The sequence below is a fragment of the Salmo trutta genome, chromosome 4, assembly GCF_901001165.1.
Source record: "Salmo trutta chromosome 4, fSalTru1.1, whole genome shotgun sequence".
Lineage (NCBI taxonomy): Eukaryota > Metazoa > Chordata > Actinopteri > Salmoniformes > Salmonidae > Salmo > Salmo trutta.
Window position 1 is genome coordinate 22,709,412 of NC_042960.1, and position 24,852 is coordinate 22,734,263.

At 40.8% G+C, this 24,852-nt stretch overlaps 1 protein-coding gene across 1 annotated transcript; it reads right to left on the reverse strand.

Moving 5' to 3' along the window:
* Positions 1–203: 203 nt before the first annotated feature.
* LOC115192073 (pre-mRNA-splicing factor ATP-dependent RNA helicase DHX15) lies at positions 204–14,442 on the reverse strand. The gene is made up of 14 exons (XM_029750191.1): positions 14,246–14,442; positions 12,761–13,109; positions 11,871–12,064; positions 11,103–11,262; positions 9,850–10,068; positions 9,441–9,608; positions 9,078–9,164; positions 4,827–4,976; positions 4,429–4,537; positions 3,995–4,186; positions 2,174–2,296; positions 1,199–1,389; positions 895–1,064; positions 204–690 (listed from the first exon to the last, which is right to left on the reverse strand). Exons 1-14 carry the CDS (start codon positions 14,305–14,307, stop codon positions 573–575), a joined length of 2,292 nt encoding a protein of 763 aa, XP_029606051.1. The 5' UTR covers positions 14,308–14,442; the 3' UTR covers positions 204–572.
* Positions 14,443–24,852: the final 10,410 nt, after the last annotated feature.

Consider the following 24,852-nt stretch of genomic DNA (forward strand, 5'->3'; position numbering starts at 1 on the left):
AAAGTTATGACAAATATTTATAGGCCTACTTGGGCCACAGAGATCACTAAATTAATAGGGATTTTATATGTAATTATATGATTAGACCCATAACATTTTTTTTGTAGTAATTCTCATACCAGTAAGAATTTAAATCCACTTTCACCCCTGGGTATACAGGTTAATAATTTACAGTTAAACATTTTAGACATTCAAAGACCATGAGCTATTATTCATTGTTTTATTCAAGTCGAAGCTCCTTTATTGAAGAAACAAGGACAACCTAGGCAAGTACACTTTCTCAGGGTTCACAATTTCCTAGAGGAACATCAACAATATCCACATGAATGCTCATGCTTAACATGTTAATTGTATTCCTTTTCGAAAATCTCTAATCAGAATAGCCTAATATTCACCATTGAGATCAATTTCATAAATGCTTACAGTTATACACGTTGCTATTGAATGGACAGAAAAACCACAAACAAAAAAGTTATAAAAATCATATCTTGAATCGAGAGAAACATTAAGATTGAAGATAGGATACAACTTTAAAGTATGAATTGTGCCAAGCCCTTTCCAGTCGCTGTTAATCAGTACTGGGAATACTCCTTGGTCTGGAGTTTGGCAACAATTCGCTCCAACTGCCTCTTGGCTTCACACTGTGGGAAGTTGCCCATTTCGTAGTACTGAGGAGCAACCTTCACCAGCCTGGGGAGATGAGATCAATTAAAGCAAAGTTGTAGAATATAATCAAAATATCCAATAAAAGCATTACCTGTAAACTAGTAAGTCATAAGAGATACATTTGTTTTGAAATGTTGACGCTTATCAAAAACCCTTGTTATTTAGTGTATTCGCTAATAGTTTTATGTGTGGACATTTCTGAGTTATACTTCATGACCACAAACGTACCATTCCGGTTTGATATCAGAGCAGGTGCGAATGTAGTTCTTGGTGGTGAGGACAAACTCATTGTAGAGCACCCACTCTGGCTTGTGGTCCAGGACGGTAGACGGGTGTAGCTGGACCACCTGGTTGTCCTTGACTGTGAGATAATGGCCCGTGCGCTCCAAATGAGCCACCTAAGCAAACAAGAAAACATTTCAGATAATGCACACAATGCGAGATAAATCGTATTTGTTCACTTAACTCAATTTCAATTCATGCAATTCAGAGTTAATTGAAATGGAACTTGCCCTGCTGTGCACCGACTGACCTGCATGAAAAAGCCTGTGACGAGCGCTCGGCGGATGTTGATGTAGTAGTCTCTGCTGGTGAATTCGGTGCTGCGCCGGGGCAGGTTGAAGCGGTCCATGATCCGGGACAGCTGCGAGCGCACGTTGTCGGCCGACATCAGCGAACGGTAGTTCACAAAGTTGTCGTAGCACCACTGTGTAGACTCGTGGTCTGAGAAACGACAACAAAGATCAACCTCCAGGCAACGGCAAGTCAAATAAGCATCATGTTTCAAAGTAAGTTACATTACACTTAAAAACCAGTCTTCAAAAGTTAATCTTCTGTTGAAATAAGTCCATGGCCATGTCCGATCACCCATACTTGCGTTCTACATAGTAGGCATTTTAGGTATGCGAAAACTGCAAGTTTTATAGTAAAATAAATGTCAAAATCAAGTATGCTTTAAATGCAGAATGTTTGTTATACTCATTTCTTCTAGTAGAATTTGCTGCACGCTTTCGAGGAAGAGAATCGTCTTTCCAGACTCACGTGTGTTTGACAACAGCTGATTATCAGCTGATGAGATAAGGGGACACGCTGTACCCAAATGAACTAATTGCGGGAATTGCTCATCAGATGGTGCATTCTCAGGATGGGTGACATTTGTTGCTTACTGCATTTGTTTTTTTACTAAACAGTACATTCTAAATAGTATGTAGAACAATTAAGTACACAGCATGTTGTTTTAGTAAGAAGTAGGCAAGACAGATTTCGGACATGGCCCATGTATCAGGCCATCAATTTATAGATCTAAATATCCCATGTTAATTCCAGATTTGTGATGCTTATCTTTAGTCTTTCATTAATTAAGGTTGGTCTACACAACCGATGGCATAGGATGTGGACTCACTTTTGAGGTCTGAAACATCTGATTAACGTTGATTTTGGAGTCTAATCTGTCCCTTTAATTAATTTTACCCTATCAAAATAAGATGTTTGTGGTGGCCATGTTTACTTTGTTTGAAGGCGTGGTAGACATTGAGGAGCGTCAGGTGGTCTCCGTCGATGTGGGCGAACCGCATCTTGGACTCGTCCGCCGCCTTCTTAGCCTCGGTGGGGCGGACGAAACACTGCGGGACTAGACAAGGTTGGTATGGGCCCCAACACAGACGCCCATAGGGATGAGTCAAGCATTCACAGAACAGAGGAACAAGGCCTATTGTAGCTAGAAAACTTGACAGAGAGCATAGGGGGGCAGGGCAGGACCAAGTGGTGTGTTTATGAGGGGGGGCTCTTCCGACTGCATGATGACTGGCTACTAGCTTGTCAAGGGAGTCAACACCTAACCACATCTGCAAAACAAAGAGGTTTCACACACCTGCAGAGCGTTAAAAGAGCATTGAACTTGAGAACAGTGTATATATGTATAACATTCAAGAGAATCCAAGTCCATTTCACATTCAAGTCAATGGCCTTGACGTTATAAAAGGGAAATAGATGTCCTTATACTATGTCACTACTGACATACGGCTTTGTATGAAAGAACATCAATATGTCCAAATTAGGAGTTTTTGCAACACCACCGATCATTACGTTCATGTTCCGCCTGTAAGCCTAATTATGCTTTACTCATACATGTTTAAATGAATATTCGACATTCAAGGTAGTCATTTTACAGTCGCAGACCAAATTCAACATGAATTTCAGGAAACATTACAAGAATCAAAAAATGTATGGCCTTTGTACTGAACTGGAATTTCTATGAATCTCCTGAATTGATAGTGAATTGACCACAACCAAATCACAAATGTGTATGAGTAAAACACGAGGGAAATGCCAATTTGAAATACTGTGAAAAGTCCAAACACTGAACATTCTATATGATAAAATCAGAAATCTATCTTGCCATACTGAATGCAAATAGTTTCCCCCCGGTAGTAAAATCAAAACTGGCCAAGAAAGCTTAAATATAACCTAAATCAACCACCCACATGCAGATAACAAATAATCCTGTAAAATGTGTAAATCTCACTTAAAACAAAAATCAGGTCTTGATGAGAAATAAATTTGACGAGTAAGACCATGACAACATCTTGACGATAAAAAATCAACATTGCTTGCCATGGTATCTTGTACTGCCGGTGCAACTGGGCCAATAACACATCAAGAGACACCATTAAAGCAGCCATAGACAAACCACTAAACAAATGCAGAGGCAATGTTTTAGACTTATCTGAGAACACAACATTGAGATGCCTGCCCTGCCCAATTGCACTGATGATAAACACTCCCATATTTCAAGCAGCTGGAAGAAACATGGTCAACTTTTCAATTTGATACAGAATACAATTGGCTTTCAGTTTACTTTTCCATCAACCATCACCATAAATTGCTAATTATCAATCAAGTATCTAACCAGTAAGCAATCCAAATCCTTTGTGTAGATCAAAAAAAAGTGTATTTTTCCGTGGGGCCTTCTACAGCGGAAGTTTCCCACAATTGGCTTTTTGTTATCGCACATTTTGATTTGAGGAATACTTACCAAATATTGTTAACTCGATCCCTCCATATAAATCTAATACTTTCTAGCATCTTTCTAGCTAACTAGATCTGCAAGCCCCCTTAACTGTGGGCCACCTCCTTACTTTTCCAAAATATTAATTAACTATTCCAGGAATTAACAAATAGCATTAACAAAGCACTGAGGAGACGATCAATTTAGAGATCTCCATCTTGCATTAAATTGGAACCCACAGGGTTGAGAGGGTGCCAACTGGTGCCAAGGGTGGGCACTGGGCGACTTTGGATGCCAGCCATCCTGGCCCTGGGCCATTACCTGACAGCATGGCGGTGATGGAGAGGATCTCATTGGAGCAGTTGAACTCGCAGCTGGCGATCACCATCTTGGCCAGCTGTGGGTCCAACGGGAACTCTGCCATCATGGAGCCCAGCTCTGTCAGGTCGCCGTCGTCGTTGAGCGCCGCCAGGTAGTTGAGCAGCTCCAGTGCCCGCATCAGGGTCTCCGGGGCTTGAGAGCGCAAGTGATCAGTACAGCATAGAACATGTTTGATCTCTTTGTCATTTTTACTTTTCTGTCTGTCAAAGAATCAATCAACAAATTATATTTTATGATAAAATGGTTGGTCAAGAGGTATATCAAGAAAAAGGGCTGCCAGTCAGTTTCAAATGAAACAGTTTCAAATGAAACAGTTTCAAACTAAAGTAGCACTTCCAACAGGCAAGTATTCCAGCAAAACCTTGGCTCCTCACCTGGTGGGTCCATGAAGTCAAAGTGCACCAGGTCATCGATACCCAGCTTCTTCAACTGCAACACGACAGAACCCAAGTTGGACCGGAGAATCTCAGGATACGTGTTGTCCTGTAGTGGAAAGGAAAATAGTCAGATCAGTAGAACATGAAGCCATTCTACTGGTATCATATAATCCGTTGTGTAACAAGGTCGGCTAATTCTGCCAAATCATGTGTTTAACAAGAGCTGAACGTAATGGCCGAAACAGGCTTCTGTAAAATGCCACATCCGTTAGACTATAAACATTTCCTTAATAAATTAATTGTCCTCAACATTATCCATAAGATAACAATTTTATTCAATATTTCATTCGACCGTATACTTTGCCCCAACACTTCTACAATCCAGGACAGTTCACCTGCATCTCGGTCTTGTAGGCTTTCTCAGTGTAGAGGCGGAAAGTCTTCCCTGGCCGTGTCCTGCCAGCACGGCCCGCCCTCTGCTGTGCCGAGGCTTTGCTGATCGCCGTGACCAGGAGAGACTCCACTCTGATACGAGGGTTGTACACCTGTGGGTTACAGGTGTAGACAACATTCTCACTCAAGTCTTATTTTATAAAAAAAAAAATGCTGGATGCTGATTCCACGTTGGGTAATGTTAACTCAAAATGACACCACGACCAGGTTCCAGTTTAACAATGTTTACTTCACCGTATGACCACAGTGCATAGTCACCATCACACTCAAGTCAGGTCCATCTCCAGTGAGACTACTGTGCAGGCATACTAACAACAGAGTGATGGCACCGTAATAACAGAAATATAGGGATCCTTAAAACACGAACTTAACAGTTAAGTCCACAGTGAATGACATGGACAGCACTTCTAGAGATAATCTTAAATCAAACATTACTTAAACTGTACCACAGATGTACAGGTGAAAATCATTATCACTTCATCTGTAGGTACAGTTGGAGGGATTTGGAAATGGGGCGAAGGGGAATCCATTACACAAGTGTTAGTCTGCAACGGCAGAGAGGTGGATGAGTAACGGGAGTGTTTCTGGTTCAAATCCCAGGTAAAATAAACAGGTAATAAGGGGACAAATGTATGTTCTCAAAAATGTACTGTCGCTAGGTTTCATACAATTGGCGACAGATAAGCACATTTTCCCACCAGAGGTGCGTTTCCGTCAAACTGACTTGTTGAGGATAAACGGCTGTGTGTAATGACGTAGTGAACATTAAAAATTATTTTACGGTTAAATTCCCCATGTACCGAATTAAATAATCTAAGTTAAATGGGTTTCCATTGCATTTTCAACTCCACCGATGATTTTGTCCCAAAAACTGTTGCGATAATATAGCAAACTTGCCCAATATCTTTTTGCCGCATGCTCTACAGACAGTTTGCTGATAAAGTGGAGAGGGAAGGTTATATGATAAAAACCAGATCATTTTTAATTGATAATTGGCAGCCAAGCAAACCGGTCATCATGTCACCAGCATCATTCAAATGATCGCCTACCCTCGATATTTAGTGTAAATTTGCATGAAGCTCATCACAGTGCACTTAACCACCAAGTAAAGACATAAGCTATAAAGTTAATCATAACTTATTCCATCTGCCTATAAACTCTGCACGCTTTTGAGTCGTGGTGGTAGTACAACAAAACATATCACATGACTAAGTTCACTTAGAAACTACATTGGCACAATCTCATTCCAAAATCATGGGCATTGATATGGAGTTGGTCCCCCCTTTGCTGCTATAACAGCTTCCACTCTTCTGGGAAGGCTTTCCACTAGATGTTGGAACATTGCTGCGGAGACTTGCTTCCATTCAGCCACAAGAGCATTAGTGAGGTAGGGCACTGACGTTGGGCGATTAGGCCTGGCTCGCAGTCTGCGTTCCAATTCATCCCAAAGCTGTCCGATGGGGTTGAGGTCAGGGCTCTGTGCAGGCCAGTCAAGTTCTTCCACACCGATTGACAAACCATTTCTGTATGTACCTCGCTTTGTACACGGGGCATTGTTATGTGGAAACAGGAAAGGGCCTTCACCAAACTGTTGCCAGAAAGATGGAAGAACAGAATCATCTAGAATGTCATTGTATGCTGTAGCGTTAATATTTCCCTTCACTGGAAATAAGGGGCCTAGCCCGAACCATTAAAAATAGCACCAGACCATTATTCCTCCTCCACCAAACTTTACAGTTGGCACTACACAGTCGGGCAGGTAGCGGTCTCCTGGCATATGCCAAACCAAGATTTGTCTGTCGGACTGCCAGATCATGATTCATCACTCCAGAGAACTCGTTTCCACTGCTACAGAGTCCAAATGGCGGTGAGCTTTACACCACTCCAGCCAACGCTTGGCATTGCGCATGGTGATTTTAGGCTTGTGTGCGGCTGCTCGGCCATGGAGCGCACGACAAACAGTTCTTATGTTGACATTGCTTCCAGCGGCAGTTTGGAACTCAGTAGTAAGTGTTGCAATCAAGAACAGACAATTTTTCCACGCTACAGCCCTCAGCAGTGTGTGTGGCCTACAACTTAGCGGCTGAGCCGTTGTTCCTAGACTTTTCCACTTCATAATAAATAACAGCACTTACAGTTGACCGGGGCAGCTCTAGCAGGACTGACTTGTTGGAAAGGTGGCATCTTATTTCAGTGCCACGTTGAAAGACAGTGAGCTCTTCAGTACGGGCCATTTTACTGCCAATGTTTGTCTATGGGATTTGCATGACTGTGTGCTCGATTTTATACACGGGTGTGGCTGAAATAGATGAATCCACTAAGGGGTGTCCATATACACTTTATGGCCAAAAGTATGATGGTTTTTAAATCAATATTTGCACATAAAAGCATTTCTACCACAATTGTCGCAAAATCTATTTCACAGACAACAAAAAAAGATCCTCTCTTGTCTTTCGTATTTTGTTTTGTCGACATTGGGAAACTTTACTGATAACATTGTTTTTATAATGCCTGTCAGGAGTTGTTTTATGCGTCAGGTAATTCATCCGCTTGAAATGGTTGGATGGAAACCTGGTTAACCTGTCAAGGTATAGGGGGCAGTATTTTCGATTTCGGATGAAAAGCGTGCCCAGAGTAAACGGCCTAATACTCGGGCCCAGAGTCAAACATTTGCATATTATTAGTAGATTTGGATAGAAAACAGTCTGAAGTTTCTAAAACTGTTTGAATGATGTCTGTGAGTATAACAGAACTCATATGGCAGGCAAAAACCTGAGAAAAATCCAACCAGGAAGTGTGGAAATCTGAGAATTGTAGTTCTTTTGAATCCCTATCGAAACTACAGTGTCTGTGGGGTCACGTTGCACTTCCTAAGGCTTCCATTGGCTGTCAACAGCCTTCAGAAAGTTTTTCCATCATTCTCCTGTAAACGGGCAGAGAATAGGAGCTCAGTCAATGAGTGGACTGCCTATGTACAAAGGACTTGGTGATGCGCGAGCCCGAAAGCGCGCCCCTCCTTTTTCTTCTTGAATGAATACGCCATTGTCCGGTTGGAATATTATCGACGTTGTATCTTAAAAATACCCTAAGGATTGATTGTAAACAACGTTTGACATTTTTCTACGAACGGTAATGGAACTATTTGACTTTGTCTCTGGTACTGGGCTCGCGCGTTATGCCTTTGGATAGTGATCTGAACGCACGAACAAAACGGAGGTATTTGGACATAAATATGGATTATTTCGAACAAAAAGAACATTTCATGTGGAAGTAGGAGTCCTCGGAGTGCATTCTGACGAAGATCAGCAAAGGTAAGAGAATATTTATAATACTAATTCAGAGTTTTGTTGATGCCAGAACTTGGTGGGTAGCCGTATAGCTTGCTTCGATGGCTGAGCTATGTACTCAGAATATTCAACAATGTGCTTTCTCCGAAAAGTTATTTTGAAATCTGACAAAGCGTTTGCGTCAAGGAGTAGTGTATCTATAAATCTTTCAATAACTGTTGAAAATTTTATCGACGCTTATGATGAGTATTTTTGTAAATTGATGTGCACATTCACCGGTGGTTTTGGTGGGAATACATTTTCTGAACATCACGCACCAATGTAAAATGCTGTTTTTGGATATGAATATGAACTTTATCGAACAAAACATACATGTATTGTACAACATGAAGTCCTATGAGTGCCATCTGATGAAGATCAAAGGTTAGTGAATATTTTAGCTGTACTTTTGGTTTTTGTGATGCATGTCCTCACTTAGAAAACGGCTGTGGATTTTCTTGTGAAGTTTATGTCCTAACATAATCTAATTTTATGCTTTCGCCATAAAGCCTTTTTGAAATCGGACAATGTGGTTAGATTAACGAGAGTCTTATCTTTAAAATTGGTGTAAAATAGTTGATTGTTTGAGAAAATGAAATTGAGATTTTTGCTGTTTTGTATTTCGCGCCATGCTATTTCACTGGCTGTTGAATAGTGTGGGACGGTCACGTCCCACCTAGCCCAGAGAAGTTAGAGAAGTAATAATAGTTCATTATCTACATTGTGCTCAGATTGTGGACTACAGACAGTTCAAGTGTCCCTGTTATTGAAAAAAGTACAAATTCGTAGTACTAGTGCCAGGTATTCCCTCTGGGTTTGAAATGAGAGGTAAGGTAAAAAATTAGAGGGAGAGGAGTAGCAGCCTACCTTTTGCTTGGCAAAACCGGGATCGATCACAAACACCACTCCGTCGATGGTAAGGGATGTCTCAGCAATATTTGTCGAAACCACAACCTAGGGAACAGGTATTGGGGTTAGCACTAGCAGACAATTTAAGGACTTTCTATACATACTTCATCATAAGCCATTGTAAATATTTGGTGATAAACAAGCACCAATGTATGAAACCTGGGTTGTATTCAGTAGGGCACCACATTGCAAAACATTTTGAAATGGAAAATTAAAATCTGATTGTACAAGTTCAGGAAGTACCTTCCCATTTCACTCAGTTCCAAAATGTTTTCTTCCTACTGAACACAACCCTGTTTTTGCAGTGTTCTGCTGGTCTACCTTTCTTCCTATCGCACCGCTGGGCTTCCTGGGGGGTGCGGCCTCAAAGATTCTTTGTTGCTGCTGGGGAGGCAGTGTGGAATATAGTGGAATGACTTTGATGTCTCCGACTTCAGGTCCCAAGTCGTCGATCTCCCGTTTGATCCGTTTACATGCCTCGTCAATTTCCTGATAGACAGTTCAGAGTCAGGCAATATTCATGTTGAGCAGCAGACAGGTATCCTGAAAGTTAAACCTCCCACAACAATTCAACTTATATTCAGGCGACAACCTTGGTGTTGTCAATATCACTCTTCAACACTGAACTGAACCATCTTGACTGCATATGAGAAGGGCTGGAGGTATATCTCTTGAACAGCGAACCAACTCAAACTATCTGGATTGCATTTGAGAAGGGGTGGAAGTATACCTCTTGTCCAGTGAGGAAGAGCAAACAGTCCCCCTCCTCTTCCTCACACATGTGGATCTGAACGACCGTGCGGATGGCGGCTTCCAGGTAGTCCCGCTCCGGCTCTGGGGTGTAGAAGATCTCCACGGGGTGTGTGCGTCCGGGAATGGTCAGCAGCGGACAGCTGTCAAAGTACACTTGGAACTTCCCGGCGTCTAACGTGGCACTCATCACAATCACCTGTGGGCAAAGAACATATTCCTGTTAATGCTTTGTGGGTGTTTAAAAGTGGCATTGCAACAATCTTTGTGTACAATAGGGAAATCCTGACTATGGGACCCAAAGAGGGAAACATCTACGTTTGAATAGGGATCTAGAATGGGCGAGCAAATAACATTGGGACTAAGGTAAGTCAAAAGCAATCCAAAAACATAACCCTTAAAGAGCGACTGCCTTTCTTAAAAAGCAAAGAAATCCCTTTGAAAACGGCCTATGTGGCATCGATATGAGTCAGAAACAGTTATTCTCGTGTCGTCTAAAACAGTTTGGATAATCAGTGCGTCACAATGGATAAATTAAGGTTGGGTTTTGATTTGACAATGTCCATTTTCCCACTATCATGGGAGTGAACAGCTGTGGTGATTGCAAATACTGCACAAACAACTTACACGTAAAATTGCGCAACTAAAACATCCTCTGCAAAAATGTCTTAACAGATTTCTTGAGTTACCGTATCTTACAATCATTCTGGAGATTTTGCGGAAGTGAAATAGGCTTCCGTGTCTACAGTGTCTCATGGGCGACAAACTAACCAAATGTAGAATCTGTCAGGAAACACACCAAGACAGAAAACTCATTTATCTAATAAGCAACAGAAAAACATGCCAATTGGCATGTTCAGAGGCTATTTTGGCCTTTTGTAGAGGCATGGGGAATGGGCTAAGCCAGGGGTTGTTTTGGGACTTGAAAATAATTTCAACGGTAAAGCAAAATTTACAATTCATGTGATTTTTTTTCTTCATGCGACTCATTCAGTTATGGTCAATGCCATTTTAACTCCATCCACAAACAAGCTAATTTAAATTAAACTAATGAATCAAATTTATCTCCAGAATTGACTAAATGCAACAACAACAACAAAAAGATACCAACCCTCATTTGTCATTCCTTGATTCCTCGCCTCTTTCTCAAAACACAAAGGAGAATATCCAAAATCAAGGACATGAGAAATCGAGGAAAGACTTGAGATTCCCCCCTGGACTCGGAGGCTGTACCTTGAGGTCTGACCTCTGTCGGACCACCTCCTTCAGTACTCCCATTAGGATGTCCGTGGCCAGCGTTCTCTCGTGGGCCTCATCCAGGATGATCACGCCATACCGCTCCAGCAAGGGGTCGTTCATGGCTTCCCGAAGCAACATACCGTCTGTCATATACCTTAAAGGGGAAAGCACACACGATTTAAAACATAGCAGATGCTGACCTAGTGATGGCTTGAACTCCAAAATGTGTGTTCATTGATCTTATGCCTCTTCAAAATGAATAAATATAAACAACCTTTGCTCTCTTTTAGTGTGCAGCTGCAACACTATACCAAATACTTGTTGACCACAATAGTCTAAAATAACTTAATTCTTATTCATTAAAGCATGTCCAAAGTATTTTGACTGAAGCTGTGTGTGTTGAATTGAATTAACTGGCTGTGACCCCAAATTCTTGGATCATGTATTCTGGGGGTATTCAAATTACAGTTCTGAAGGGCCAAAATGCCTAGTTTTTTTTGGTTTTACCCATGTTGTGTTCAGTAGGCACAAAACAGAAGAAAACTTTTAAAAACTGAGTGAAACAGAGGTACCATCTGAACTTATGCAATAACAAATGATCATTTTCTAATTTTGTTGCATAATATCTTGCAGCGCTTTGCTATGTGCGTGCCCTAATAATTATGATCCTGGTAGTATGCAAGAATGAAAACCGGAAGTGTTTAGGCCTGGAATTGAATAACCCTGATGTAGCCTCTACTATCCAGACAAGAAGTTGCTTACTTCAGTATGGTCTTGGCAGAGCTGCAGTCCTCGAATCGTATGGAGTAGCCCACCTCCTGGCCCAGCATGACATCCATCTCGTCGGCCACCCTCTGGGCCACACTCATGGCTGCCACCCTTCTGGGCTGGGTACAGGCCACCGCCTTCTTGGGGCCACCCAAGCCCTTCACCATGTCCACACACCATTGGGGGATCTGAGGAGAGAAAAGGGAGGGCATGTTATGGATGTGTCTGTCTAACTGAAACAACAAACATATTTCAAAGTGCATTGGTTTGGAGGGGAGGGAGAGAATTGACTGGAATGCCAAATTACAAACGGCCCTTATACACTACCTCTTCTGTGTTTGCGCATCTGAGGGAACAGAGTAGGTGTAAACAACACAGTGATGTAACCACTTGGCCTTCAATGGCATGTGTGTGTGTGTGTGTGTGTGAGGGGGGTGAAAGGTGTACAGTAAGCAATATCACCCATCTGATTCCATCAGAAACACAAACACACAGAGGGAACCGGAGCTCAAACTAAAAAATTCAATCCAAACTGCTTCTTCTGTTACAAGCGTGAAGTTTTACCAATGCACCTCTGCAAAGTAGAAACAGAAGAATTTAAGCCAAAGATTAACATTAAGGGTTTCCCTATTTCCCAGGGAAAGTGACCTGAGCAGTCAGGCAAGTTGCCCCATTGGGCAGGGGAGATATATATTTTTTTACAGATTTTTTTTTTTACAGAATTCTAGTAGTTTGGTCTTTCTGGTTCCTCCCGTGGGTAGGTGAAAATAAGTGATCATAATCTTTCGGCCAACCAAAAAAAATACTCCTGACTTGCCCAATGCGAAGAGCCGTTTAGACCTTAATGTCAATCCCTGTTTAAGGACTATTGAACAGAACTGCACCTGTGTGGTTTTCCCGGAGCCCGTCTCTCCGACAAGCACAAAGCTCTGGTGGCGTGCCAGGATGTCATTGAAGCGCTCCTTGTACTCCCACACAGGCAGCTGCAGCCTCTTCTTCAAGATCTCATAGTAGCGTGGCGTGTGGGGCAGGTTTGTGAACGGGTTGATCTGCTGCTGCATGGCTGTCTGCTTGAGAGGAAGCATGCCTCCCCCGGCCATCATGGTGTTGGGGGGCACGACAGAGGGCTTCACGTCCCTATCTCGGTCCCGGTCCCGATCTCTGTCGCGGTCCCTGTCCCTCTCCCTGTCTTTAGAGCGCTCGTCACGGTCCCTGTCGCGATCTCTGTCTTTCCTGAAAAATAGAAGAATATACATGTCAACCCACGATAGTATATTACTTGAAATAGAGTACACTTTAATGTAGTGGGACATTTACAAAATGTGCATAGTGTGTTTATAAAAACTCAATGACAAAAACAAATTCAGTTATATATTCTTATATTTGGGGTTATGCCAATAAGAATTATTACTCAATAATCAGTGTATTTATATTATTCATTGACCATTCTACAGCAGGAAATTTTTTACAGGTGACCCATTCATGGAATCCAAATATGCACGTTTTTCCCCTGGTCCCCAAAAGACTATTGTATGTAGATTAAATCAGATTATGCGCTAATGCTAATGCAAGTTGGATGCAATATTAGAATACGCAAGTGTTGGTTATTTGGCTATCTTGCAGCTGAGAGGCTAGTTCCTGAATTTGAGAAATAGCTTGGCCAATTAATTGCCAAACAAACCCCAACTCCATGGTTAAAGGATTACATTTATCGTCAATTGCCCACAAGGCCCAACCAAAACTCAACCCCTCTGAATCAGAGAAGTGCATGGGGCTGCCACATTGGGAACCTGTGGGTGATTAACTGCCTTGCTCAAAGGTAGATTTTTCACCTTGTCGGCTCAGGGATTAGAACTGGCAACCTTTCGGTTACCTGCCACCCAGCTCGTGTACATAAGAGTTGAGTGAAGACGTGGGCGGACTGGAGCTCCGATGTCACAGAAAATGACAATGTGTCGCACAATTGCGGGCTACTTTTTGGGGTGCCGTAGTTTTTAAAAATAAAAAAATAAATTGTATGTGACGTCGGAACTTCAGTCCACCCAACTCCGTTGATGTAAAGACATCGTGGAATTGAGTTAACATTATGGCTAGCCAGTTTACTCTGTGTAACGTTAACGCTAGGCCGCAGAACATCAACACGTGCCTTGTCAACATGACTACACAAGCGTCACAGGCTGATTAACACAGGAAACTCGCGGATATGTAGATAATCGTGTATCATCTCTACAAAGTACCCAGTTTATAAATGATAACTAGTAAGGCGCAATATTTGCCGGTTGGTACCTAGCTAAACAAAGCAAGCTAGCCGTTCGCTAGCAACAACTTGCTACCCGAAAGACAGTAGATGCATGAAACGAGAAGCTTACCCATCAGATCTCTTTTTATTGGAGTAGTCGTCGCCTAAATCTAAACGGTGTCTTTTAGACATGATGAATAAACACAGATGTAAAATAACAGCGTATATTTAGCTAGTTTCCTTACAACCGGCTCGTTACAGTGATCCGCGCGAGGAAGCAAATTCGGGTAACCCGGAAGCAGTTTGTTTTAGCTCGTTGGTTGTGGTCCTGCAGAGGGTAAAAACCACAGACTAAAACAATGACACAGATATTTCACTGGATTAACAATGTGAAGCATCCACTCGCTTCCACTCGCTAGTGGGCAGTGGGAGGAGATGGATTTTGGCAGATATTCTGCACATTTTCTTATCGATGAAACATTTGATCTCAATAAAGTTCTGTTCACAAAACTGGAATCTGTTATGAACATAGACTAAGTATTGTAGACTTTGCCCTTTGCAAACGTTTTTTAAAAATCGCGTTGTTTAGAAGGTGCGCAAAGACGAATTGAGTTCTTGCACACGTTCACTTCACAGAATTGGTGTTCCCTAACGGAAATATGCAGATTATGATAGAACACGCCAATAGGATCTCGCTAGATCGTGCTTGAATCTGCCCACCTCCTTGCTTGTTCTGCCAACTATTGGTAATTTGTTCCCCATTGGAAACGAGGGGCGATGGTCTATATTGGTTTAGTTATAAAACATCTTCGGTAAAACAGTAACAAATGTGTTGCTCACTGCTGCCATCCTCTGTATCATTGCGCCATAACAGTTGTTACACGGTCAGACAGACTCCTTCATATGTTTCAGCGCAGTTGAATAGCGGTGTCTTTTTTTTGTGTCTTTCTATTTACAGTGTTGCCAATTTAGCGACTAGGTCACTATATTTAGCGAGTATTCAGACCCCTCTAGCGACACATTTTCAAAAAAGCGACTAGCGACAAATCTAGCGACTTTTTCTGGTGTTATTGGAGACTTTTGGAGACTGACGTGAAAGCACGTATCGTTCTTACTCTTCTCAATGAGCAGCGGGTGCTGCCGTGGGCCCTACCCCAGTCCCAAAGCACTCACAGGCGGCCCAGTCCTCGCGCAGCAGTCCCTCCCAGCTGCAGTCAGAGCAGGAGATGTTCACCCCTCCTCATCCAGACTGCCAATGAATCCAGCATGTGGGAAGCCGCCGTTGGCTGATGCAGCCCTGGTTTACATAATTTTGTTTTACCTGAATTAGGGCCAGACTAGTTACCATAATTTTCTCACATTGCCATTGCCAGTTTTTCTATTGTCTCTTTTTGGTCCATTTTTAGATTGTTAATGTAGATTGTATACAAAAAACAAATGTTATGGTTAAACATTTTCATGTTTTACTGTGACTTGTTGTAGGCTCCTGAGTGGACCATAAGGTTAAAAACTAAACCAAATTAAGAAAACTAAACTAAACAAACTAAATAAAAACTAAAAAACTAAGTAACTCCGCCAGAATGTCTCTTTTGGGTCACTTTTGCCAGTCCCAAGCCCCGATAAAGCAGGAGGGTTGGAATTGTGACATTAAAAAAAAGAATCGACAGAAGAAAGTTCATTTGTAGTTCTAAACATATTTAGGGTGTTTTTTACTCACTTTTTGTCTCTCCCACGACGTTATTCCTTTCTCCTACAGCGTCTTTCACAATTACATGCACACTGCCAATTATGCAAATTAGGTGATTACGTCATTTAGCGACTTTTAGGACAACCAATAGCTACTTTCCTTACTGAGGAGATGGCAACACTGATTTGGATGCGTGCACTGAGAAAATGGTCTACATTATCGTAAGATCTGCAGGTTTTACGTTCTGTCTCTAGGACTAGGCTACTTGTTTTCAGGATATTGAATATTCTTTGTGACAAGAAATTGTAGATCAGATTAACGCCTATTAGAAAAATACAAATACACTTTAACTTTGTTAAAGCAAAGCCCCTGAACTCTCGTGTATTTTCTGCACTATATGTGACCCTTTTACAACGTACAGAAGAGAGCTGGTTATCAAGGGTCAAAGTATTGACACGTTTTCTTAATTGAGAGACAAGCTTAAAGTTTTCTTTCCTGACCATCATTTTCACTTGTCTGACCTCTTGTATGATGATGAATTTCCCACAGGACTGGTCTATCTGGGTGATGTTTTTTCTTTCCTGAATGATCTGAATCTAGGATTACAGGGACTCTCCGCAACTATATTCAATGTGCAGGACAAAATTCAGGCTATGATTAAGAAGTTGGAGCTCTTCTCTGTCTGCATTAACAACACTGTCTGCATTAACAACACACAGGTCTTTAAATCATTGTATGATTTTTTGTGTGCAAATGAATTCAAGCTTACGGACAATGTCAAATGTGATATAGTGAAGCACCTGAGTGAGTTGGGTGCGCAATTATACAGGTACTTTCCCGAAACGGATGACACAAACAACTGGATTCGTTATCCCTTCATGCCCTGCCTCCAGTCCACTTACCGATATCTGAACAAGAGAGCCTCATCGAAATTGCATCAAGCGGTTTTATGAAAATGTAATTTAAATCAGAAGCCACTGCCAGATTTCTGGATTGGGCTGCACTCAGAGTATCCTGCCTTGGCAATACAAGCTGTTAAGACCCTTTGCAACCATGTACCTATGTGAGAGTGGATTCTCGGCCCTCACTAGCATGACAAATAAATACAGGCAGAGACTGCGTGGGGAAATGATTTAAGACTGAGACTCTCTCCAATACAACCCAACATTGCAGAGTTATGTGCATGCTTTCAAGCACACCCTTCTCATTAACCTGTGATGAGTTATTCACAATTTTCGATGAACAAATAAGGTTTTATATGTAAGATGTTTAAATAAGGAGCAAAATTATTGATTATTATTATATTATTATTTGTGCCCTGGTCCTATAAGAGCTCTTTGTCACTTCCCACGAGCTGAGTTGTGACAAAAACTTACACTCATTCTTATGTTTAATAAATGTATCGTATAGTGTGTGTGTGGCAGGCTTACAATGATGGCAAAAACAACATTTGAGAGTGCGCTGACCGTGGTGCTAGAGGGGGTACGCAGCTGGAGGTTGAATGTTTGAAGGGGTACGGGGGACTATAAAAAGTTTGGGAACCACTGCCCTACTGGAAGGGGTGAAGCAGAGAGGAAGAGGCGAAGCGAGAGATAACATCTCAGCAAAATCTGTCCAAAATAAGCCCAATACGTTTCTCTTGATTTATTTTGGACCTAAACTTGTTACCTGCCTTTCCCGCCTTTGGGACATCGGTCGGTTGCTATACCACTAAAACAAGCCCATTGACTCCCATTGTTAGGGCATCTCCTCATTATACACAAATCTCTGGCTGAACAAACCAGAGGTTTCATTTCCGGATTTTAGAACAAACTGGCATGCTCTATAAGCAATGGGGACACATTGGGTGTTTCTCAATATGCATTATACCGTGCTCCACACTCTCATGCTCCGAGTGTGTTCTCCGACCACGTTCTCTCGAGTACTTTCTTGTGACAGCGAGAGTGTGGAGAATGCATGAAACAATACATTTGATATGCACTCGCACTCACACTCGCACCCCCCCCCCCCCCACTTCGCCTCCCCATTCACTGAACCTTCTTCCAGCTGTCTTAAAATATAGTTCCATTTCTTTTTGCAAGGTACGAAGATGTGATGTTTTGTTTGTAAATTTACATTTGTGAATATTACATTTGGCCAAAAGAATAATGAAATGAATTACATAAAATTGTTTCAACTTATTTCTATCATAAGTAAAGAATCCAAGCAGTACATCTCTCCATAATAGTGTAAAATCTTCAGAAATGTGTTCAGTTATAAATCTACTGATATCTTGCCACAGATTCCTAACATGAATACAATGCCAAAAAATATGTTTCTGGGTGGTAATTTTTATTTTTATCACTTCATATAGTGGTTGGCAGGATAATATGTATTAATACTTTTTAAAGAAACTTCCTTAATTTTGTTAATAAGTACAGTTGAAGTCGGAAGTTTACATACAGCTTAGCCAAATACATTTTAACTCAGTTTTTCACAATTCCTGACATTTAATCCTAGTAAAAATTCCCTGTCTTAGGTCAGTTAGCATCACCACTTTATTTTAAGAATGTGAAATGTCAGAATAATAGTAGAGAGAATGATTTATTTCAGCTTTTATTTCTTTCATCGCATTCGCAGTGGGTCAGAAGTTTACATACACTCAATTAGTATTTGGTAGAATTGCCTTTAAATTGTTTCACTTAGGTCAAACGTTTTGGGTAGCCTTCCACAAGCTTCCCACAATAAGTTGGGTGAATTTTGGCCCATTCCCCCTTTCAGTTCTGCCCACACATTTTATATAGGATTGAGGTCAGGGCTTTGTGTTGGCCACTCCAATACCTTGACATTGTTGTCCTTAAGCCATTTTGCCACAACTTTGGTAGTATGCTTGGGGTCATTGTCCATTTGGAAGACTCATTTGCAACCAAGCTATAACTTCCTGACTGATGTCTTGAGATGTTGCTTCAATATATCCACATAATTTCCCTCCCTCATGATGCCATCTATTTTGTGAAGTGCACCAGTCCCTCCTGCTGTAAGCACCCCCACAACATGATGCTGCCACCCCTGTGCATCACGGTTGGGATGGTGTTCTTTGGCTTGCAAGCCTCCCCCTTTTTCCTCCCAAAATAACGATGGTCATTATGGCCAAACAGTTCTATTTTTGTTTCATCAGACCAGAGGACATTTCTTCAAAAAGTACAATCTTTGTCTCCATGTGCAGTTGCAAACCGTAGTCCTTAGTAACGGTTATGCCAAAATATGTAAGTTCTTCTTTCACTGGAATACCATAACATGAGGGTGTCACACAATCTTTGACAGCCATGAGTTCACATTTATTAATGTTAAGACATAGAATCCTTTTCCAAAGCATCTGGTCTATCACATTGCTCGATATGGGAATCTGACTAGCATCTTTCAGAAAATAGTCAGCCAACTGGCTTATAATAATTTCTTTACCAGCTATGGAAATACCTTGTACAGGACTATTATTTAAAGAATGTAAGAATTTGGATGATTTATAAAACAGATACGGTGAGATAAAGAGAGGAATTAGGCAAGGTTAACTCAAATCTAGGTGAAGTGCCATGTGTCAGTTTAATAGAGCTGTTACCATTCGTATAGAGAGTCTTAACAGCCTTACAGAAAACATCACGAATGCCAAATTTCTCAAGGGAATGGAAGAGGAACGGATGCTCCAATGTGTCAAAAGCTTTAGAAAAATAAAAAAATGATATGAAGTTATCCTTGGTTATTAGGTCTGAGTAGTCAAGTATGTCTAATACTAGTCTGATATTGTTAGAAATACAGTACAAGTCAAAAAGTTTGGACACACCTTCTCATTCAAGGGATTTTCTTTATTTTTACTATTTTCAACATTGTAGAACAATAGTGAAGACGTCAAAACTATAAAATGACGAATATGGAATCATGTAGTAAACAAAAAAGTGTTAAACTTCTTAAGGACAGACGTTCCGCTAGCGGAATGCCTCACCAATATCCAATGGTAGAGCGTGGCGCGAAATACAAATACCTTACAAAATGCTATAACTTCCATTTCTCAAACATATGAATATTTTACACCATTTTAAAGACAAGACTGTCGTTAATCTAACCACATTGTCCGATTTCAAAAAGGCTTTACAGCGAAAGCAAAACATTAGATTATGTCAGGAGAGTACACTGCCAAAAATAATCACACAGCCATTTTCAAAGCAAGCATATATATCACAAAAACCAAAACCACAGCTAAATGCAGCACTAACCTTTGATGATCTTCATCAGATGACAATCCTAAAACATTATGTTATACAATACATGCATGTTTTGTTCAATCAAGTTCATATTTATATCAAAAACCAGCTTTTTACATTAGCATGTGATGTTCAGAACTAGCATACTCACCGCAAACTTCCGGTTAATTTACTAAATTACTCACGATAAACGTTCACAAAATACATAACAATTATTTTAAGAATTATAGATACAGAACTCCTTTATGCAATCGTGGTGTCAGATTTTAAAATAGCTTTTCGGTGAAAGCACATTTCGCAATATTCTGAGTAGATAGCTCGGCCATCACAGGCTAGCTAATTTGACACCCACCAAGTTTGGTGCTCACTAAACTCAGATTTACTATTAGAAAAATTGGATTACCTTTGTTGTTCTTCGTCAGAATGCACTCCCAGGACTTCTACTTCAACAACAAATGCTGTTTTGGTTCCAAATAATCCATAGTTATATTGAAATAGCTCCGTTTTGTTCGTGTGTTCAGGTCACTATGCGAAGGGTGACGCGCGAGCGCATTTTGTGACAAAAAAAATCAAAATATTCCATTACCGTACTTCGAAGCATGTCAAATGCTGTTTAAAATCAATTTTTATGCTATTTTTCTCGTAAAATAGCGATAATATTCCAACCGGGCGACGTTGTATTCATTCAAAGGTTGAAAGAAATAAATGAGAATTCTCATGAACGCGCATCTCCAGTGTCACTGTTCCCAGGCTGACCACTAACAAAATCTCCTGCTGTTCTTCGCCCAGAGACAGCAGACACCTCATTTCACTTTCTGGCGCCTTCTGAGAGCCAATGGAAGCCTTAGAAAATGTCACGTTACAGCACAGATGCTGTATTTTCGATAGAGATGCAACAGAAGGAAAACACATTTTCAGACAGGGCACTTCCTGTATGGAATCTTCTCAGTTTTTGGCCTGCCATATGAGTTCTGTTATACTCACAGACACCATTCAAACAGTTTTATAAACTTTAGAGTGTTTTCTATCCAAATCTACTAATTATATGCATATTCTAGTTTCTGGGCAGGAGTAGTATCCAGATTTTTATCCGGCCGTGAAAATACGGCCCCCTATACCATAACAGGTTTTAAACAAATCAAAATAAATTTTAGATTCTTCAAAGTATTCACCCTTTGCCTTGATGACAGCTTTGCACACTCTTGGCATTCTCTCAACTAGCTTCATGAGAAATGCTTTTCCAACAGTCTTGAAAGAGTTCCCACATATGCTGAGCACTTGTTGGCTGCTTTTCCTTCACTCTGCGGTCCAACTCATCCCAAACCATCTCAATTCGGTTGAGGTCGGTTGATTGTGGAGGCCAGGTCATCTGATGCAGCACTCCATCATTCTCGTTCTTGGTCAAATAGCCCTTACACAGTCTGGAGGTGTGTTGGGTCATTGTCCTGTTGAAAAACAAATGATAGTCCCACTAACCGCAAACCAAATGGGATGGCGTATCACTGCAGAATGAAGCTCCATGCTCCCCTGTGGAAACCACACATGCGGTGGTCATCCGTTCACTTACTCTGCGTCTCACAAAGACACGGCAGTTGGAAGCAAAAATCTCAAATTTGGACTCATCAGACCAAAGGACAGATTTCCACCGGTTTAATGTCCATTATTTCTTGGCCCAAGAAAGTCTCTCATTATTCGTGTCCTTTATTAGTGGTTTCTTCGCAGCAATTCGACCATAAAGGCTTGATTCACAGTCTCCTCTGAACAGTTGATGTTGAGTTGTGTCTGTTACTTGAACTCTGTGAAGCATTTATTTAGCCTGCAATCTGAGGTGCAGTTAACTCTAATGAACTTATCCTCAACAGCAGAGGTAACTCTGGGTCTTCCTTTCCTGTGGTGGTCTTCATGAGAGGCAGTTTCATCATAGCGCTTGATGGTTTTTGTGGCTGCACTTGAAGAAACTTTAAAAGTTCTTGACATTTTCTGGATTGGCTGACCTTCATGTCTTAAAGTAACAATGGACTGTCTTTTCTTTTTGCTTATTTGAGGACTTGGTATTTTACCAAATAGGGCTATCTTCTGTATACCACCCCTACCATGTCACAACACAACTGATTGGCTCAAACGCATTAAGGAAAGAAATTCCACAAATTAACTTTTAACAAGGCACACCTGTTAATTGAAATGCATTCCAGGTGACTACCTCATGAAGCTGGTTGAGAGAATGCCAAGAGTGTGCAAAGCTATCATCAAGGCAAAGGGCGGCTACATGATTTATAAAATATATTTTGATATATTTTTATTTGTTTTCATGTGTTATTTCATAGTGTTGATGTCTTCACTCTTATTCTACAATGTAGAAAATAGTACAAATAAAGAAAAACCCTTGAATGAATAGGTGTTCTAAAACTTTTGACCGGTAGTATATAAATATAAACGATAACCGTTTTAGATGTTTTTTTAGATTTGTGTGTATTGTTGAGAAATTGTTAGATATTACTAGTTAGATATTACTGCACTGTTGGAGCTAGAAACAAAAGCATTTCGCTACACTCACAATAACATCTGCTTTGATATATACACTTGTGTTCCCCATGTACTTTTTGTATTGATTTGTTGTTAATAACAAAACAATTATAAAACTTGTCCAGCTATGGCAATGGCAACAATAGGCGAAACAAGATATACACAAAGCAAATGTTTTGATACATAATTATCAGCTAGATGTGTGAATCGTAATAATCTAGCTAGTCAGCTCGTTAAATGGCCAAACATGACCTACAACTAATGTTATGTGGGGCGGCAGGTAGCCTAGTGGTTAGAGCGTTGGGCCAGTAACAGAAAGGTTGCTAGATTGAATCCCCGAGCTGACAAGGTAAAAATCTGTCGTTCTGCCCCTGAACAAGACAGTTAACCAACCCACGGTTCCTAGGCCGTCATTGTAAATAAGAAGTTGTTCTTAACTGACTCGCCTAGTTAAATAAAGGTAAAAATATGCAAGGTAGATGTCAATTTTTTCATTTCCTGGCTAGCTAGTCAGTTAACCCTATTGACTTACTATGGACTTACAATACCCATTCACTGAAACGTCTTCCAGCCAGGACAACAATGTCAATAGAGAAGAATATATACACAAAGCAACCATTTTACTTCATAACTATCAGCTAGCTGTGAAAATGTGAATCATGATAATGTAGCTAACCAGATAGTTTAACAGGCAAAAATGACAAACAAATATTATGCAAGATAGATGTCAATTCTTCATTGATAACTTGCTAACAATTTTTCATGGCTATCTGGCTGGCTAGCAAACAGTAGTAGTAGCTGGGCTTGCTATCTACGGTAAACATGCCAAAATGAACACAGCATGTATTTATTAACATATCAAGATAACATATTGCAGTCAGGCAACCATACTGTATGAGATGTGAATAGGCAACATGTCATTCTGAAGTCAGTGTATTTTCTCTCAAATAATGTCTGCCATTGATTTCAATACATTTTTGCGTCCATTTTTTTGTGGTTGCGTCATATTTCTTTGCATATCTTCCATTGAAGCTTGCATCGATACATTCTTCAAAATATGTTCAAACGGAGTACGCATTCGAGAAGTGCTCTCCATGCTCCGTTTCGCATATTTTGATTTGGACTCATACTCCAGCCTCCCTGCTCCAATTTGCATGCTCGGAGCATGAGCAGTTCGAGTCTTCCAATAATCACTCTACAATAATCATTGACTTATCAGTTGTTAGTTTAATATTACATTTTACAATTAAGGTATAGACACATATAACGCCTCAAAGTAGTATGGATTTTGAGAAACACCCATTGTGCTTTCAAGACAACTGGGAACTCTGAAAAAACTAGGTCAAATCATGACGTCAGTGATCTTCAGGTCGAAAGTCGGAGCTCTAGAAAGTTTCCGACTTGGAATTAAAATAAAATGTTATTCTTCACATGCTTCGTAAACAATAGGTGTATACTAACAGTGAAATGCTTCCTTACGAGCCCTTCCCAACAATGCAGCAAAAGAAAATAGAGAAATAATAGAAAAGTAAAACACTTAATAATAAAAGTAATAGATATATAATGAGTAACATTAACTTGGCTATATAGAAGGGGTGCCAGTACCGAGTCGATGTGCATCTGATGTCCGATGTCCACCAGATGTCCACTCGCTTTTCAACTAGTTAAAAACTAGCTAGTTGGAGTCTGTGTGTGTACTTCCATTTGTACCACCACATGGTAAAGCAAAGCAAGAGTTGAAAATATTGAACACATGCGGTACACAGAACGCACCGCAGCCGAGTGCGGCATCCCCAACATTGCGTTGCTGACTGCTCCATTGACAACGAATTACCTCTGCCAGAAAGCAAAGAGTTTGATGCATCAGGTGCAGAGGAGGCTGGTGGGAGGAGCTATAGGAAGACAGGCTCATTGTAATGGCTGGAATGCAATTAATGGAACGGTATCAAACACATAAAACATATGGAAACCACACGTTTGACTCCATTCCATTAATTCCATTCCAGCCATTACAATGAGCCAGTCCTCCTATAGCTCCTCCCACCAGCCTCCACTGATCTGGTGGACATGCATCTTGTGGACATACCAAGCCTAACTACAATAATGGATGTTACTGTTTAATCAGGGAGCCACAAAGATGAAGTAGCCTAAACAAATGTAATCTCGGAATTCACGTTGTTTGCTAATAATGCAGCCACAGAATAGAAAGAAGCTAAAACAAATGATTTTGTATAAATATTTTGCATTGTTAAAAGTTGAGAGATACTGTTTCATTCACGCAAAGTCATGAGA

Bases quoted from the DNA above. Each gene is read 5' to 3' on its own strand.
- LOC115192073 (XM_029750191.1), bottom strand. From the start codon at position 14,307: ATGTCTAAAAGACACCGTTTAGATTTAGGCGACGACTACTCCAATAAA. The intron at 4,977-9,077 runs GTAGGCTGCTAC...TGTAACCCACAG, and splicing joins CCGGTTTTGCCAAGCAAAAG to GTGTACAACCCTCGTATCAG. The intron at 691-894 runs GTACGTTTGTGG...TCATCTCCCCAG, and splicing joins TCTGATATCAAACCGGAATG to GCTGGTGAAGGTTGCTCCTC.